This window comes from Ovis canadensis, chromosome 1 (genome assembly GCF_042477335.2).
Source record: "Ovis canadensis isolate MfBH-ARS-UI-01 breed Bighorn chromosome 1, ARS-UI_OviCan_v2, whole genome shotgun sequence".
Classification (NCBI taxonomy): Eukaryota; Metazoa; Chordata; class Mammalia; order Artiodactyla; family Bovidae; genus Ovis; species Ovis canadensis.
In genome coordinates, this window is record NC_091245.1 from 11,705,073 (window position 1) to 11,723,567 (window position 18,495).

The 18,495-nt window shown below is 48.8% G+C and overlaps 1 protein-coding gene across 2 annotated transcripts; it reads right to left on the bottom strand.

The window, feature by feature from the left end:
* Positions 1-7,131: 7,131 nt before the first annotated feature.
* Positions 7,132-17,750, bottom strand: TRAPPC3 (trafficking protein particle complex subunit 3). 2 transcript variants are annotated; one of them, XM_069586331.1, is made up of 6 exons: positions 17,487-17,657; positions 10,054-10,151; positions 9,272-9,369; positions 8,928-9,027; positions 8,339-8,521; positions 7,132-7,886 (listed from the first exon to the last, which is right to left on the bottom strand). In XM_069586331.1, coding segments are annotated over exons 3-6 (405 nt in total). In that variant the 5' UTR covers positions 9,274-9,369; positions 10,054-10,151; positions 17,487-17,657; the 3' UTR covers positions 7,132-7,766. The 2 variants fall into 2 exon arrangements, with proteins under 2 accessions (XP_069442432.1, XP_069442428.1); XM_069586327.1 differs by lacking the exon at positions 10,054-10,151 and having other exon boundaries at positions 17,487-17,750.
* Between the last annotated feature and the right edge of the window lie 745 nt (positions 17,751-18,495).

An 18,495-nucleotide genomic window follows, 5' to 3' on the forward strand; every position in this document is an offset into this window, starting at 1 on the left:
GGGCCTGGGTGGCAGGATACCTAAGAGGAGACTGGCTGGGGTGGAGAGCTGCGGCCCTTCCCCAAGCTGGTGTGAAAACCAGGCCCTTGATGGGGATCAGATGGGCCTGACTGGCCAGGGAGGGGGTGGAAGCTAAGCAGCAGGGACTCTGCAGTCAGACTGCCTGGGTTCAAGTCCAAGAGCCACCACTCATCAAATGCGTGTCTTGAGCAAGTTGCCTAACCTCTGAAGCCTCAGTTTCCTCATCTGAAAAGCTCTCATAGGCTTGTTGTGAGGATTAAATCCATTAGTCCATGTAGAGTTTTTAGCTCTGAGTGTGAGCTGTTCCAGGGTGGAGGGGGGGGGAGGGAGTTCAGTGATGGGGGTGCTGGTGAAGCCAGCAGTCAAGGTACCTCTTGTGCTGGGGAAGGGGTTCCCATGGGCTCCACGCGCACAGTTGCTGCAATACACACTTAGTCCCCCACGTGATCCTACCTCTGATTCTTCTGCTGCTGCTGCTAAGTTGCTCCAGTCGTGTCCGACTCTGTGTGACCCCATAGACAGCAGCCCACCAGGCTCCCCCGTTCCTGAGATTCTCCAGGCAAGAACACTGGAGTGGGTTGCCATTTCCTTCTCCAATGCATGAAAGTGAAAAGTCAAAGTGAAGTCGCTCAGTTGTGTCCAACCCTTCGCTACCCCATGGACTTCAGCCCACCAGGCTCCTCTATCCATGGGATTTTCCAGGCAAGAGTACTGTAGTAGGGGGCCATCACCTTCTCCACTGATTCTTCTGACTTACCCCTTAAACTTTCCTGAGCCCCCCGTCAGCCTGGTTCTATGTGCCTCGTACATCCCCAGCCTCTCTTGTTCTCCCCCTGCTGAAGGCCCTGCAGGCAGAGAGGGCTCCAGCCCCTGCACCTTTCAGCCGGTCCTAGGAGGCCAAGTCTGGCCCTGTCCCATGGTCCTGTGGTCCCTGGTCTTCACTGGACCCTTAAGGTGGGCCTCAGTTGCCCCTCCCCAAAGCAAGGCTGAGACAGTCTTGCCACGACCCTCCATAGCCACCTGCTGTTCTACCAGTTCTTGGCCCAGCAAACTTCAAGGCAGGAAATGAGTGTCTGTGTACCATAGGTCGCAGACTTTCCTGCCAAGGCTCACCTCTGGGCTAAGCCAGGACAGACACCTGGCCAGTCCTCCATCCCACCTGCCAAGGGCTTTCAGCCTTGGTCTGGCTCTGATGGTGCCTAGATATCAGGGGGTCAGCTCTGCCTGTGATTGCCTGCTGTTGCCTGCTGTGTGGCCTTGGACAAGTTGCTGCCCGTCTCTGGACTTCATCTCCCTCAGCCACAAGAATCCGAGGCCAAAAAAAGAGGATTCAAGGACTGTTCTAGGCCTGAGTGAGGGTAGGAAATGTGTGGTTGGTTAAACTGAACCAGACGAGGCCCGTAACCTGCTTAGCACAGCCCTGGCGGAGCTGATGGTGGCCTCTCCTGCCCCATTTAGAGCATGGGCTGAAGAGTCACGCAGACCTGGGCTGGGATCGCAGTTCTGCCTCTTGGTGACTGTGGGCAAGTGACCTCATTTCTTCAAACCTCAAACTCCTCCTCTTTAAAAGGGGGATAATGATAGTCCCTGATGACAACAGCTAACCCTTGCGGGGCTCTTACTCCATACCAAGCACTGTTCTAAGCACTTATCATGGATTAACTCGTTGAATCCTCACACCAGTCCTTTGAGATGGATAAGAGTATTGTCCCCACTGTGTAGATGGGAAAACAGAGGCACAGAGGGGTTAACTGACTCACCCATGGTCACCTGGCTAGGAAGTGGGTGAGCTGGGAAGTGACTCCATGCAGGCTGGCTCCCCAGTCTCCCCCCTTTCCCACCATGCTATCGGGCCTCTTAGAAACAGTGAATTTAAAGGGCTTAACCCAAGCCTGGCACAGAGTAATGACAATTAATGTTAGCAACTGTTATTCCTGTCACCGTGATTCTCCCATTCCTTCTAGACTTCTGTCTTGACAAGTCAGTAAGAAAACTCTCTGGGCTCCAACCGCTCTAGGTTGGAGACTGCGGAGGGCCTGAATGGAATCTTCCTCTTTCCATCTGCCAGGAAAACTGAGGGGAGAGAGGGACGTTCGCAGGGATGTGTGGCCTGGGGTGTGCAAGTCATCTGGGGAGGGGGTGGGTGTTGGTAGCTGTCCCTGCTCTCCCAGGGCCTTGGTGATTCTGCACACCCTCATGCCCACCCCACACCCTAGGGGACTGGACTCTTGCTTCTACAATTCCTGGGAAGCCCTTCCCTCTCTTGAGCCCTGCTTTCTTTCCAGCCACCAGAGGCCTCTCTTACAGAACTAGGGTAATGAAGACCCCTCCTGCAGCCCCCACCATTCTCCTCACTTCCACCCCCAGGGACCTCTCAGCCCTATCCTCAAAAATCCCAGTAATGCCATGGAAATTGAAGTTACCTTAAATATTCTAATCTTATAACAATTTTGCTTCAATCAACATCTAAATGTGACCACATGTGCCCAGACCACCCAGAGGCCTGGTTGGTGGTTTGGGGTGGGGGGTAAGTTTCTAGACAGATGGAGGGCAAGAGGGCTGCTCTCAGGAATGGTCTGGCTCAGGAGGGGCTCCCTGGGGGAGAGGTCTGCAGGTCACTGAGTCCCTTCCTGGCCTGCTCACACTGAGCAATCCTCAGGCAGCCTGGGAAGCGCAGGTCTGGGCGGAGTCTCCTTATACTCCCTCCTAGCTGGGCTGGGGGAGGGCTGGGGGCTGGTGATGCTCAAAGGCAAGGGGAGGCTGGGGCTGGCTTCATGGGCTTGCAGCTCAGAAGGACTTGGTTTAAGGCTCTTTTGGGTCATCTTTTCTGAACCAGGGGCTCTGCATTTTCGTTTTGCCCCGAGTTCACACCGCCCACCCACCCTCTCTCTATGGGCCCTCCTTACTCCATTCTTACACTTAGTCAACAGTGAATAAAAATTTATTGAGTACCTGCTTTGTGCTGAAAATGATGCTAGACGCTTGGGAATACAGCAATGAACAATAGAGGCATGGCCCTGATTTTGCAAAATTACCATCTGCAGACACTCATATATCCACACACAGCAATTCTGCAAGATAATTCCCCCAAATATCATGTTCATCATAACTGCCAATTAGGGAACACTCAGCCTAGGCCAGGAAATACACATACTTCATTTTGTTTTATCCTCAAAACAGTCAGCAAGGTAGCCATTATTATCCCCATTTTCCAGATGAAAAAACTGAGGACCAGAGATCCAATTCTTTGTCACATTCAGAGTCACATAACCGATAAGTGGCAGAGCTGGGGCTCACCCTTGGCTCTCCATTTTCAACCTGTCCTCCCCATCACCATACATGCCTTCAGCTGCTTCCCCATGGATAAAATCTCCCAGCATCGTGTCTCCAGCCCTCAACTTGGGGCTACATTTTCATTAAATGAAAGAATTCACATAACAGACACACTCTTCAAGGAACACAGGCAAATAGTCACTCAGTGAAATACAAAAACACACATATGCAACCCAGAACATACTGGAGAAGAGCTTGGTGTCCAATACTGGGCTGTTTTGGTTCAAGTCCTGAATCTAATATGTGTTAGCTGTGTATCTCGGTCTTCTTATCTGCAAAATGGGAATAGTGCTAGGAGTATTGTGAATGCTCAACAAGAGATGCATGTGAAGTGCTTAGACTAGCACTGGCAGAGTCACTCTGCAATAAATATTAGCTGTTGCTATGAATAACATTGGTCTGCATTCACTCACAAGCTGCCATGCTCATCACGCCATCTTCCCAGCCCTCCTCCAGCCTGGCTTTGTCCTAGATGCCCCCATGACTGATGGTCCAGGCCTCCAGAGCCAGAAGAGACAAGCAGCTGCTTCTCTCAGCGTCTCCCAGGACTATACCTGTGTGTTGAGGGGTGAGGGTACTGCTTCTCATCTGTTTGGGGTCCATCAGAGAAGCCTTCCTGGAGGAGGCTTCGAGCTCACAGTCTAAGTGAGCCAGGTTGAGTCAGGAGGCTGCTGCCCTGTGCCTTGACTCCCTCCATTATTCCTCACAGCACCCACCCCCTCAACTCTGCTGCAGCGCCCTCTCTCCACCCCCTTCCCCACAGTAGAAACTTTCCTCTCCTTCTGCCAGAAGTGCAAATTGCCCCCAGGAATGCGCTGCATCCCACAGCTCCCCTGGCAGTGGCCAGCGGCCGTCCTGGGGTCAGACCTGGCCCGACATCAAAGGCTGGGGATTGGTAACAGTGAGGCTCCTCACCGCCACTCTCCCCGCCCTCCCTCTGGCCCTCTGGCTTCCAGGGAACAGCACATGGTGGCACTTAAGCTCCAGGAGAATGGAGGATGCCTTTCTTGCACCACCACCCCCTAGCAGCCACAATGGACTACTTGTTAAGAAACTGTTTTAATTTTACTTAATGCAATTTCTGCTCCTGGGCCTCTGTGGCCACCTTCTCAGACCTGGATGCCCAGGACAAATGTAGGGGCAGCCAATCTGCCAGAGAAAGGGATACCCTGAATCTCGAAATGTCACTGGTTGGGGGCTGGGGCAGGGACAGGACCCTCTTACATCAGGGGAAGAGGGCTAATACTCTGGTCTCCACTCAGGAGGTGAGGGGGTTGGTTAGACAAGAGCTCAGAGCTAGCGCGTCCAACTCAGGAGGCTGCACGTCTCATACTCAGGAGTATGAGTATGGAGTGTGAATGGAAGCCAGAGACTTCTTTGCCAGTGTGCTTTTTCCAACGCCCTGGACAGCCATGGAGCTTTGTTTTCAAATGGTTGTGACTAAAGGAAGGGGGCACTTTCAGGCTCTGACCAGCCTCTGAGATTTGCTCCATCAGGTGCATCTTCTGGCAAATTCTGAGAACCAGGGATCCCATGGTTACTCTCTCTGGATGTTACAGTGATCTGGAGACCCCTGGTGGCCAAAGGCTGCAGACAGGGCCTTTCCTTAGCACTCTGCCCAGCCAGCGCCAAGCCCCAAAGCCACCAGCATGGACTTCTCCAGCCACCCAGGCTCTTTGGGAAGCCCACCTGGTTAGTCAGCCATTCCCATATAGCGAGGCAACCCTCCCCTTCTTGTTGGGAGGCTGTGCCAGTACATCATGGATGGGGAATGGCCTAGCCTGGGGGTTGTGGGGCAGGGGGTAGTCCACCCTCAGCCACAGTAAAGCAAAGGGGTATGTAATCTACAGCTAATTAATTTCAGAGGTGGGGGGCGCAGCTGTTGGGTAGCTGGGCTTTGTATGGTTGGCTCATCTGGGGAGAGAATGAGGTGATGTTCCGAATAGCTCATAGTCCTCAGCCCTTTCCCTTCCCTCAGCCCCTGAGTGCACATCACACAACTGTGGAGTTGTAATTGGGAGAACTTACTAAGGGGACTTTGTTTCCACAGCTTGCCGACCCTGTAACGCTGCCCAAGTTAAATTCTGGGAAAGGAAATACCCAAAACCTCACGCCATACAAACAGCTGCTGGAAAGTAGGCTGTGGTACTAGGAGGAGAGGAAGGGCGAGGGCCCCCCTGGAGAGAGAAAGGGTGGCGCAGCGCACTTTTCTTGGCAGGTCCAGACACCACACGCTTTCCACATCGGGCCCCAGCATTCACTCCATCAGCCGTGCTCTCATTCACTCACACTCTGGTGTGACTGCACCCAACCCCATGCTGGGTGCTGAGGATGCAGCTGGCCAAAATGGGGTGCCTGCACTGGGGCCCCAAACTGTATGTCTCTGGAGGGGGAGGTAAAGAGGTTCGGAGAAGGGGGTCCTAGAGGAAGCATCAGTTCAGTTCAGTCCCTCGGTCATGTCCAACTCTGCGACCCCATGGACTGCAGCAGCACACCAGGCTTTCCTGTCCATCACCAACTCCTGGAGCTTGCTCAAACTCATGTCCATGAGTCAGTGATCTCATCCTCTGTCATCCCCTTCTCCTCCCACCTTCAATCTTCGCAGCATCAGGGTCTTTTCTAATGTGTCATTTCCTCACATGAGGTGGCCAAAGTATTGGAGCCTCAGCTTAAGCATCAGTCCTTCCAACGAATATTCAGGACTGATTTCCTTTAGGATTGATTGATCTACTTGCAGTCCATGGGTCTCTCAAGAGTCTTCTCCAGCACAACAGTTCAAAAGCATCAGTTCTTCAGCGCTCGGCCTTCTTTATGGGCCCCAGAAGTGATCTTTCCTCCTCGTCAGCAGCTTAACCCAGTTGGAAGAGGCACGTCGGGTGTTCCAGCGCCCTAGAACTTTACGACCAGACACACTTCAAGCACAATGTTCCCCTCACCTCAGGCTCGTCCACTAACCTTGGGGAAGGTCTGGGGCTCTGTTTCACCCCAACAACCTGAGTATCTGGACCTCAAGGTCCGAGGCTCTCCCCAAGAAGAGTGCTACCAAATATGGCCTGATGACCTCTGACCCCTGTTTAAAAGCTACACTAAGCTCTGTGAGACTGACAGGGATCCGCGGGCCTGCTCCTCCACCATCCCACAGTGTGAAGCAGGCATCATGGTTAAGAACGTGGGCTGTGGGGACTTCCCTGGTGGCCCAGAGGTTGAGGATCCACCTTCCTCTGCAGGGGGCACAGGTTCTATCCCTGGTCAGGGAACTAGATCCCATGTACCACAACCAAGACCCAGAGCAGGAAAAAAAAAAGACATGGGCTTATGGAGTCTGGCTGGGGCTTTGAACCCTAGCTTCTCCACTTACTAGCTGTATGACCGTGGCAACCTGTGGCCTTCTAAAAATGGTATTACTGTGAATTAGATAATGCATACGAAGCGTTCAGTGCAGTGGTGGCACTTGGTAAACACTCATTGAATGGCACCCTAACAAGGTTTACATGGTCTTTCTAGCCAAATCCTCCAACGTGGTGGCCAAGAGCCCAGGCTAGTCCATTTTAGGAAGATCTGGGATACTGGTCTGCTTCTAGATTTTGCTATAGACGGTAGACTCAATAATGACTCTGAAGGAGCCTCCTTGGCTCCCAGGCTTCCCAGACTCTCTGGTCCACAGGGAGAAGTATTTCTGGATTAGATAAAATCAAGGTAGGGCACAGGACCCAGCAGGTCTGCACACCCCATTGTAACAAAATTCCCAGGGCCGAGCAGAAAGAAAACAGGACATGATTGGGATTTCACTCAAGAATGTGTCTTTATTGAAGAATTTGTAAGAAAAAAAGATGGACCCTCTGCAAAAAGAGGAGATGTTGCCTCCAAACAGCAGGGAGGAATGAGAGACCTGGGTGGTTTCCCAGAAGTCAATGTTTCCGGCATGACTGGCTCCCCTTTCCTGGCAAGCACTAGAGGGTATCACACTCCAGCCAGCAAATCCGCCCCATCCCTCCCATCATCTCCCTGTCCAGTGAGTCCTGGACTCCCTACAGTCACTCACCAATGACTTTCTGAAGACCCAGGTATAGGTGCGCGAGGTTTACCTCTTAATGGGGTCAAAGTGGATTCTGCTTTGGAAAATTCAAACAGGAATGTAAAATGGTTTGAGCTCCTTCTAGTCCAACCAAGGATGACTACATCCAGCCCCTGTGAAGGGATAGGGAGCACAGAATTTCGCTCCTGAATGCGCACACTTGAGGGTAAATGGACTATATCACAGTCTGCTCTTTATTAACACGGAGAACGGAAACAAGGTTAGAAGAATATATAACATCCGTTAAAGAGTCACTGAATTCTCAACGGCAGGAGGAGCACTGAGGCTTTCTGATCCAACAAGTGCTCCTGCTGGCTGCCCTGGAGTCCTGGGGTGGTCATTCCTCTCCGGCTGGGAGGTTGTCCTCAATCCGCCTGATGAACCTCATCCGGATTTCTGTCACACCGTCTCCTTTCAGGGTGTCCTGGACAAATCTGGCCTCCACAGCCATCTGGACCTGAGGGACAGTGTGAAAATGAAGGGGCAGCTGCCTGGCCATGGCCTCTGTGAAATCACTGGGCATGCAGCTACAACTGCCTCACCTAGAGCAGCCTAAACAAGGGGGTTGGTTTCCACAAGGACAAGGTTGCTAGTTCCTGTGAAAAAAGGCAGTGGCCCCAACCCAACAGGAGAGACTAAGCAAAGAACACTCACAAATTAAACTGTCACCAGATAAGCCAATCTGGGAACGGATGCTCCCAGGCTTTGGGGGCTGACAGCACCACCTCTCAGCCTAAGCAACGAGGATCAACACCACGTAGAGATCTCCAACTTGGATCCTATGCTTGGCAGCCTCGTCATCTCCAGGTGAGCTCTAAACCCTTCTTTTCACTCTCATTCATTCATTCAAACATTTATTAAGACCCTACTACCCTTCAGGTGTCTCAGAAGGAAAAGAGCTGCACTCACCATCTCCAAGGCTCCTCGCAACACCCCACACAAGAGATTGGAATAAATAAGGGATGAGTGGTTATCAGGAAGTTCCACGAAGTCCACCAAGGGATTATTTTCCAAAATGAGGGAGAATTCGTCACCAGCTGGGCTCCAATTGGTGATGCTTGGAGTGATGCCCAAGTACATCTTGAATGCCACCTGTCAGGAGACACACAATGGCACTATGGGAAGAGCAGGAGGGGCTGTGCCCCAGGGAAGGTGATGTGATGGGACCAGAAAGGGGACTTAAATGGCTCTGGAAAAAAACTAGGGCCTCCGCAAGACACCGAAGCCTCAGGTATTCAGGGCAAAGAAGGAAAAGCAACTGTGCACAACTCCACACCCCTCTCCTTCCAGTGGGGCTTTAATCCACAGGGATGCTCCCAACCATTCTTCCCTTTTTCATAATCTGTACTATTCTTAAACCACCAGCAAGGCTTCTTTGGCCCAGACAGCTGCCTAGCTATTCTTCTGGAATACTAAGGGCCTCTCTAAGGGAGAGGGTGGTAAGCAGTGCCTTCCAATGATAATTCTTCAGCATGGCCTGGTGGCCCAGGATAATGACCTTGGCAATGACATCTGCAGTTTCCCGAAAGTCATGGCACCTCCCGACGTTTGACCGTGCCAAGAAATCTTCAATCAGTCGGACTCCAATGTTATAGCCCCTGGGAAAGAAATGAGAGAACCGACTGTGTTATGGGGTCTGAATGTCTTATGTCTGAATGTAATGCTGTTGGTAGTACAGGGACAATGAGGACAATCCCCAAACCTCCCAATAAATAAGCAGTGGAAACAGCACCCGAAGGGTTGGCTCTGACAGAGGACCTTGTTCTGGGCTCTAAGGGACCATGTAGACTCGGCGTGCTCAGGAGTCCCATTCCTGTCTCTCCCACAGAGGAGCCCACTCACATTTTGTCCAGCTGTTTATTCACATCTTCATCATTTTCATAGTCCTTGCAGAGCTGGGTAACTAGAGCCCCGTAGGTCAGGGTGAAGAGCTCAGAGCTCTAAAAGAGATTGAAAAGGCAGTCAGGAGCAAGCCACACAAAAGAGAAGGTTTGGTGAGAGTCTAGATCAGCCTCAATGCAACTGGCAGAATTCAATGGAAGGCTATGGTGTCCCGTGGGAAAGAGCATCATCCTCTGTGGAGTAACCAAAGAATCTGGCTCCCTAGGGTCAATGTGACAGGGCTGCAACCAGACCCACTCGAAAATGGGCTGGGAAAGGTGCCTCATCCACTGAGCAGTCACCCTTCTGCTGACCCAGGACCCCACCACAGCTGCCAAGCCGAACTGCACTCCTGAGGCCCCATCTAGGAGCAGCAGAGGAGTGGGGAGGAAGGAAGTACCAGATGAAGTCCAGTGCACTAGTGAAGAGCCCTCCAAGTCACCAACAGGGGGAAAAATAATGTTCCTCTTGACACAGCTGAAGTGTTTGTAGGAAAGGGGTAACTGAAGGAAATACAATCTTTTCTGTGCCTGGAACACAATATTGACCTGGACTGGCTTCTATTACAACCACAGTTAGAACCACAGAATCTCTTTCTCAGATAAAGAATCCTGTCACCTACCTACCAAAAAACAGAGAGATGGGAAGGTGAAAGGAACAGCAAATACCAAGACTATAGAATAAAAGCAGCAGGTTGGAGCAAAGGCATTATCAAAGTTAAACAAAGTGAGAAACGTACTTACATAGAAATAAGGCTGAAAATCAAGTGCCACCCAACCAGTGCCTTCTGCATGGAGGCTTGTCAGACTTGCAGAAGAGCACCCTTCTGTCTGCAAGTCTTCTGGGGAAGAAAGTATAACTCAAGTCTAAGCCCAGGCTCCCAGGACCCATCGTTCCTCACCTCACCCTCAGGGCCTGGCGATGAGGTCACTGCAAGAATAGTAATGCGAATGCCTTTTGCTTACATACTGCATTCTATTTTTCATTATCTCAGTTTCCACTCCACACTAACTCTGTAAAGCATAAAGGGCAGGAACTAATCTGGTTTTAGAGATGAGGAAACTTCAGTAATTTGTCCAAGGACAGATAACTATTGACAAAAGTAATTGGGGGGACAGAAACCAGAAGTTTCTAAGCCACTGTTCATTCTGTTCACTGTGCCCAACAACTGCAGTATTAATCACCTCCCCCCCAAAAAAACAAAAGATAGCTATACTGCGGAGTCAAAAAGAATCAGCTTCTGAATAAGTAAGCTCTCTGAATTCAACTAAAATAGGTCAGGGTATCTCCAAGATCAGGGTATATTACCAAGTATGGCAGTTAAAGGGGAGCTATTAAGGAGAAGAATGATTTTTAGTAAAGTTAAAGGCTTGGCATTAGAGTGGCCTGGGCATGAATGGATGGAGACAGTCCAGCAGTAACCAGTCCATAGAGTTGGCGCCACTGCATTAAATCAGAAGAGCTTTCCTTGCATTATTAATGAGTCCTAGGACTGAGAATCCAAGAGCCTTGCCCACCATGATGCCAAGTAACATACATATCACGATGTTATTAAGCACTTTACACACGCAGCAGCCCCCAATTTATCAATAAGAAAAATCAAGGCCCTAAACAGATCTGTTGGTGCTCACAGAATCAATAAGCCTGGAATCTGGGAATGGAATATGACCCAGACTCTCCACAGCCTCTCTTAATTTCTAAGTTTATCTCCACTCAATTATGAACCAAGCCTATGTGGAATAATAGCTCATGACATAAATAGTGCACGACAACGGAAAAGGAAATGAGCTGTAGTGTAGGAAAAACCTTTTACTCAAGGTTTACTATGTACCAGAAACTACCTAACAGGAGGGAAACAAGCAACAAACTGAATAAATAAATGGTTTGCCAGACAGTATAAGAGCCACGGAGGAAAATGAGTGTAAAAGATTAGTGAGTATTTATGTTCACCAATATGTATATCGGGGGGGTGTCAATTTTAGATAGGATAGTTAGAAAAAGCCTCATTAAGATGACGGTTGTACAAAGACCCGAAGGTAATAAGGGAAAGCCACGAAGATATGTAGGGGAAAAAACTGGAGGCAGCAAGTGTAAGGCCCTGAGGGGGGGGTGTGTCTGCTATGTGTGAGACACAGCTAGGAGAGCAGTGTGACCAGAGATGAGTAAACCCAAGAGAGAACAGAAGAGGAACTCAGAGAAGTAACAAGAGGCTGCAGTCTGAAGACCCTTATAACTTAAGGTTCCACGGTACCATCAAGGTCACATAATTCAACCAGCCCCATCCTGTCACTGAACATAAGCACACTCTTCCTCCCAACAGAAACAGGAATCTCTTCGCAAAACTTCTACTTTCAGACTGCTTTAAGTATGTTTAATAATAACGATCATTAACATTTATAAAACTTTTAGAGTATCTTCACAGTTACTTATTGATCTTCACAACAACCATGAGAGGTCAGCAAAATAAACACTAGTTATCCCCATTTTATAGGTGATAGGTTAAGTAACAGACTCATTCTTCTTAGTGCTGAGCACTGTCCTGTAAAAAGTTATTAAGTCTTCCTAAGTCACTGCTTAATCTCCCTGAATATCAGCTTTTCCCAGCTGTACAGTGGTGGCAACATTATGTGCCCTTCAGGATTATCAGTGAGATGACGTGTGTAGAGTGCCTGCAGCATAGCACCTACTCAAGAAGTAGGTACGGTAGGATTCCCCCGGCAGTCCGGGGGTTAAGACTCCACACTTCCACTGCAGGGGCATGGGTTCGATCCCACATAAGGCCAAAAAAAAGAAAAAGAGTAGATGTTGTTATTTTTGTTCTTAAACTGCTTCTCTGTGGCGTGGTGCCAGAAAGCACTCTGAACTAGGTTCAAAGAGGGAGATTCTGAATCACTATAAAGAACTTTAAAGCAATTAGTAAGGCATATAGAAGGATACAGGGTTTACAGTCAGAAGACCTGATTCTAAGTATAGACTTGTCACTGGCTGAAAGACTTTAGCTAAGTCACTTCACTCTGCTGAACTTCAATCTTTTCCCAACAAAAAAAGTAACAGTGAAATCTGTTGTGCCAATCACAGGGTTGATGGAAGGGGAAGGTCTAATGAGATAATGGACTTAAAGATGCTTTGCAGACCAAGAAACCACAGGAGTGAGTTCATGCTGGCAAAGCCAAGTACTTCAGGCACCCTGTGCAGAGTAAGTTAAGCCAAGCCCTACACTCAGGTAAGCTCCTGCACTTGATGGTTTTCAGGCAGCTTTGTAGTCAGTGCACCAAACAAAACATCCAAACTCCTTAGGGGGCTAACCTTTGGAGCTAAAGTTCCAAGATACTTATTAAGAGTCATACTTACTATTTTTGTCAACACAAATAATCCAGTGTGACTGCCCCGCAAGATGCTAGGGAAGAAGGTCAGTAACAGGACTGAGTCCCTCCCTCTTCGTCACTCTCCAGCCTTCTGTCAAGGGAGATTCTGAGGGCTGCTACTTAAGTAGTAACTCATCTGAGTTCTGGAGAATAGTCACAACACAAAAAAAGGGCAGGCCTAAACACACAAAGGTTAGTTAACATCTTTACTAACAAGAATGCCTGTGTGGTGACCATTTTGTAGTGTACAGTGTTGCTGCTGCTGCTGCTGCTAAGTCGCTTCAGTCGTGTCCGACTCTGTGCGACCCCATAGACAGCAGCCCACCAGGCTCCGCCGTCCCTGGGATTCTCCAGGCAAGAACACTGGAGTGGGTTGCCATTTCCTTCTCCAATGCAGGAAAGTGCAAGGTGAAAGTCAAGTCACTCAGTCGTGTCCAACTTTAGCAACCCCATGGACTGCAGCCCACCAGGCTCCTCCGCCCATGGGATTTTCCAAGCAAGAGTACTGGAGCGGGGTGCCATTGCCTTCTCTGTGTATAGTGTTAGGTTGGTGCAAACGTAATTGTGGTTTTACATTGTTGAACTCTGCTGTTTGATACTGGAATACATTCTTAAATAAATGTGGTCATGTTATACATCATTTTAATGTGTATGTCTCACTTTATGATTTTTTGCTAATGACACTACTTGCTGTTTATTCTATTTTGTTATTTTTAAAAAATATTTATTTGGCCGTGCCGGGTCTTAGTTATAACATGTGAGCTCTTGGTTGCAGCATGTGGGATCTAGTTCCCTGACCAGGGATCGAACCTGGGCCCTCTGCACTGGAAGCTCATAATCTTAACCACTGGACCACCAGGAAAGTCCCTTATGTTTATTTTAGACTAGGGAAATGATGTTACACAGAAAGCAAATTTGAGCGATTTTCTTATTCAAGTTCAAAATGGGTCATAAAACAGCAGATACAACTCGCAACATCAACAACGCATTTGACCCAGGAACTGCTAATAAATGTACAGTGCAGTGGTGGTTCAAGAAGTTTTGCAAAGGAAACCAGAGCCTCGAAGGTGAGGAGCGCAGTGGCTGGCCAGCGGAAGGTGACAAGCATGCAACGACAATGGCCAATTGAGAGGCTCACCAAGGCTCATCCTGTTATAACTGCACGAGAATCGGCCAAAGACCTCAATGTCAACCACTCTACGGTTCAGCACTGGAGGCAAACTGGAAAGGTGAGAAAGCTCAATAAGTGGGTGCCTCATGAGCTGAAAACCAAAAATAGCATCATTCTGAAGTGTCATCTTCTCTTACGCTATGCAACAACAAACCATTTCTCAATCAGATTATGATATATGACGAAAAATGGATTTTATGTGACAACCAGTAACAGCCAGCTCAGTGATTGGACCAAGAAGTTCCAAACCACTGCCCAAAGCCAAAATTGCACCAAAAAACGGTCACAGTCACTATTTGGGGGTCTGCTGCCTGTCTCTTCCACTACAGCTTTCTGAATCTTGGCGAAACCATTATATCTGAGAAGTATGCTCAGCAAATTGATGAGATGCACTGAAAACTGCAACGCCTGCAGCCAGCATTGGTCAACAAAAAAGGGCCCAATTCTGCTCCAAGACAACGGCTGACCACAGGTCGCACGACCAGCGCTTCAAAAGCTGAACGAATTGGGCAACAAAGTTTTGCCTCATCTGCCACATTCACCTGACCTCATTCAACCGACTACCACTTCTTCAAGCATCTTGACAACTTTTTGCAGGGAAAATGCTTCCACAACCAGCAGCAGGCAGAAAATGCTTTCCAAGAGTTCGTCGAATCCCAAATCACAGATTTTTACACTATAGAAATGAACACGCTTATTTCTTGTTGGCAACAATGTGTTGTTTGTACAACCAAAAAAATGTGTTGGTTCCTATTTTGATTAATAAACATGTGTTTGAGCCTAGTTATAATGATTTAAAATTCACAGTCCAAAACCACAGTCCAAACAAAAAATTATGTTTGCACCAACCTAATAACATCGAATCACTATATGCACATGGAACTAGCATAGTGTTGTAGATAAACTTTAATGTAAAAAGAAAAAGGTTGCTGGGACTTCCCTGGTGGTCCCGTGCTCAGGACTCCATGCTTCACTGTAGAGGGCATGGGTTCAATACCAGGTAGGGGAAACTGAGATTCCTCAAGCTGCTTGCTGTGGCCAAAAATAAATAAATAAAGATAGTGAAACTGATGTTGATAGCAATGAAGACACTTGCCCAAGGTCACACAAGTAAGCAGTGAAGCCAGGGCTCAATCCCAGACACTTCTATGCTCCTGGCATTGTATATTTTTCAACCTCTCTCATAGAGGACTGCTTCTCAGGGTTAGGGACTAGGACTTCAACTCTGCATTTCCCACAATGCTTTGCACAGAGCTGGGCCCCAGGAAAAGTTTGCTAGACAAATGGGTTGTTTCTCTTTGCACAGATTAAAAGCAGAGATCTAATTACTTGGCCATATTCACCATTTACGTTTCGGAAGGGTTAACTGGGAACACAGCAATTAGCAGAAGGCTGGGCTGATTGGGAAGTGGACTGCTAGAGGCAGAAGCTCCCCAGGCAGACAGGAAAGAAGGGGAGCATGTCAAAACTAGGTGGCTACAAAGAGGATCACGTGACAAGCCTCAGGTGGGTACCAATAGGAACTGAATGACAGGATGCACCAAACCTTCATGTCACTCACTTAATACAGATTGCCTAGTGCCAAGCATCATTTTAGGTGCTGGAAGTACAGCAGTTAACAAATCAACCCTTGCTTTCGTAGAGTTATTCTCATGGGGCGACTATAAACAAACAAGTAAATACATAATTTATAATGAAGCATTTTAAATGAAATAGACAGTGCTTGAAGAGAAACAGAGTAAGAGGACTGAGAACTAGTCAGGTGGAGGTGAGTACCTGTAAATGAGGTGAGGAGGAGCTACTCTCTGGGGGAAAGGTTCCAAGCAGAGACCACAGCAGTAGCAAAACTCTTGAAGCAGGAGTGCACTGATGCCAGTCCCTAATTCCCTCAATTCACCAAAACTAAGTGAATACTGAGGGTTGCCAAAACTAAGTGAATACTGAGGGATGCCGGGTGGGGACTGAAGGTTCCTGCTAAACTTGTATTAAAAGTTTCAATGTTGGTTTCAAGTTTTTAAAAAAGATACGAAAAAGAGTTAGATATGAAAACTAAACAGGAAAACTTCTGATATCTGCTCACAGAGGAAAAGGAGAGGAAAATAAACATTTATGATGTCCCTTGCATTTTACACTGTTATCTCACTTAATCCTAGAAAGGCATTATTTCCCCATTGTATAGATAAGTAAACTGAGGACCAATCAGGATTCCAACAAATATCCATGCTTTTTACAATACATCAGGGGTCACCAACCTCTGGGATCTAAGGCCTGATGATCTGAGGTGGAGCTGATGTAGTAACAGAAATAAAGTGCACAATTATGTAACGCGCTTGAACCATCCCCAAATCACCTGCACCCCACGCCCCATGGAAAACTGGCCTCCATGAAACTGGTTCCTAACTCCAAAAAGGCTGGGGACCGCTAACCTGCATGACACTGCTGCCTAGCAAAACACTCTTCTTCCTTTTTCTTCTTATTTCCTCCAAAACAGGAATTCTTAACCTATGATTCACAGAGTATTTTCGGGGGCCCACAAGTTCCCCCTAAATGTAAGTAAATGTCTGTTTATGTTTGTCTATTTACTATTCCTGGGGAGGTCCACAGCTATTATCTACTTTTCAAAGAGATCCGACAGAGGAAAAGTACAGTACTACTCTGGAGTAACAGGGCCTCCTGCTGCCCATATTTGGTGGCTGTTCCTGGTATAAGATACAAAGGTGTAATGGAAGTTGTCACCTTTTGTAGAGCTGAGTGTCAACAAAAGGCCGCAGATCTGCCCTGCATGCGACCTTCAATAACTCAGTTTGTAAATCAGAAAATAAAGACAAATGGGCAATTCTAGAGGAAGTAAGAAGATGCCAAAGAAAAGAAACACCTGTCAAGAAATCCCCTTAGTTTGGAGAAAAACATCATCCACTTTACTTTCCAGGCCAGCCCCCATCGGCAGCCAAACTTTCTAGGATAGATGGTGTCCTACTATTTCCAGGACAAGAAAGGAGCCTGTCCACCTTCACCAGAGGGGGACCACTTACGGTCTACTCTGGCCCACCCCCTTACTCTCTTGCTTTCTGGTTAAATCAGTACCTGAGCATCTCACAATGCCCACGGCACAATGTGGGAGACATTATAGTCCAGTAGTCTGAAGCATTAGCTTTGAAGTCAGAGAGACATGGGTTCAAATCCTAACTCGTCTTAGCAGTAAATAGGGGCAAGTTATGCAACCTCTGAGTTTTAAAACGGCGATTTTATCATCCACCTGACGAGTTATTTTGCTGGTTAAATGAGATAATAGACGTAAAGTGCTTGGCCCAGCGCCTAATGCAGCAAGAGAGCAACAGTGGGAGCTACTATTATCGTCGCCGTCGTTGTTGGTCTCGTACCCAATCGCACTCAGGTGGCGGGGGAAGAGGTCTTTGAGCTCCTCCAGCGGCCCTCCAACCTGCCCCGCACCCGGCACGCTCCCAGAGCTCATCTCCGCTCTCGACCCACCAATGAGCCCCTTTCTTCCCTCCAGCGGAACCACTCCCTCCCAGGGCTGGCAGAAGGCGCCTTTCCAGTTGATACTTGCACCCCGCGCTGGGCCCCTTCCCCAGAACACCTCCATTCCGCCCCACCCGCCGAGGTCACACGCTCCGGTTACCATTTTCTTGCTCTCGGTGCCACGGTTCGCCTGCCTCGACATGGTGCCGGCCGCCTTACCCTGCCTCGCCACAGACCCACTCGGCAACCCCTCCCAACACTGCTCGACCCAGCTGGCTGCCCCCTCAGCGTTAAGGATTGACCGGCACCGACTCACCGCGCCTGCGTAGCTGGCCGCGGGGCACCACGGGACTCGTAGTCCGGCAGACGAGGGTTCTTCCCGCCCAATAAACGCCGGACCACAGCACCCAACAGCCCCACTGGCAACACCGCCCCTTAGTGCAGCCCGACTACAACTCCCAGAATGCTCCGCGCACAGAGGACTCTTGTAACATGGCTCCCTATCGCCTGGTTTATGGCCGCTGGGTGGCGTCCGCAGCTTGCAGTAATCCTGTATCATCCACACAGTTCTTTCCCACCCTGCCTAAGCGTCACTCTGATGCTCCGCAAATTCCTCCCGCCAGGGATGGTCTTGGAAAGTCCCTCTTTCAAACTAGCTTCTTCCGCTGTTGCTGCAATTCAGAGGCAGAAGCTCCCAGGATGTCCCAGAAAATTGGCCATGGCTCCTACACAGATCTGGCTGCTGCTTTACAAAAATATTTGATGACCACCTACTATGTGGCAAGTATTTCACCAGTGACTTTCTCTTCGAACCGTCATCTGTCCCCAAACCCCAAAGGCAGCGAGCACCTGCATCCTACCACCGTGGCTTCCTGATGAAATATCCAGTCTGATAAAGTTCAGGTCAATTTCTCCCTCTCTCTTCCCTAGAACAAGACTGGTTCCCAGAAAAGAAAGATCACGTTGGTAGCAGCCGGTTCTGGATTTTAATCCTAGCTTTGCCATTTTAGGCAAATTGCTGGCTCTCTCGGTTGTTGTGAAGGTTGGTGAGACATGTATGCAGAGCACTTGGCACAAAGTAAACGTGCATTCCCTTTCTTTCAGCCACTCTGAAAGCACAGCCCTGCAAACAGGCCCCAGAAATACGAGGGGAATGAGCTGGCCACACC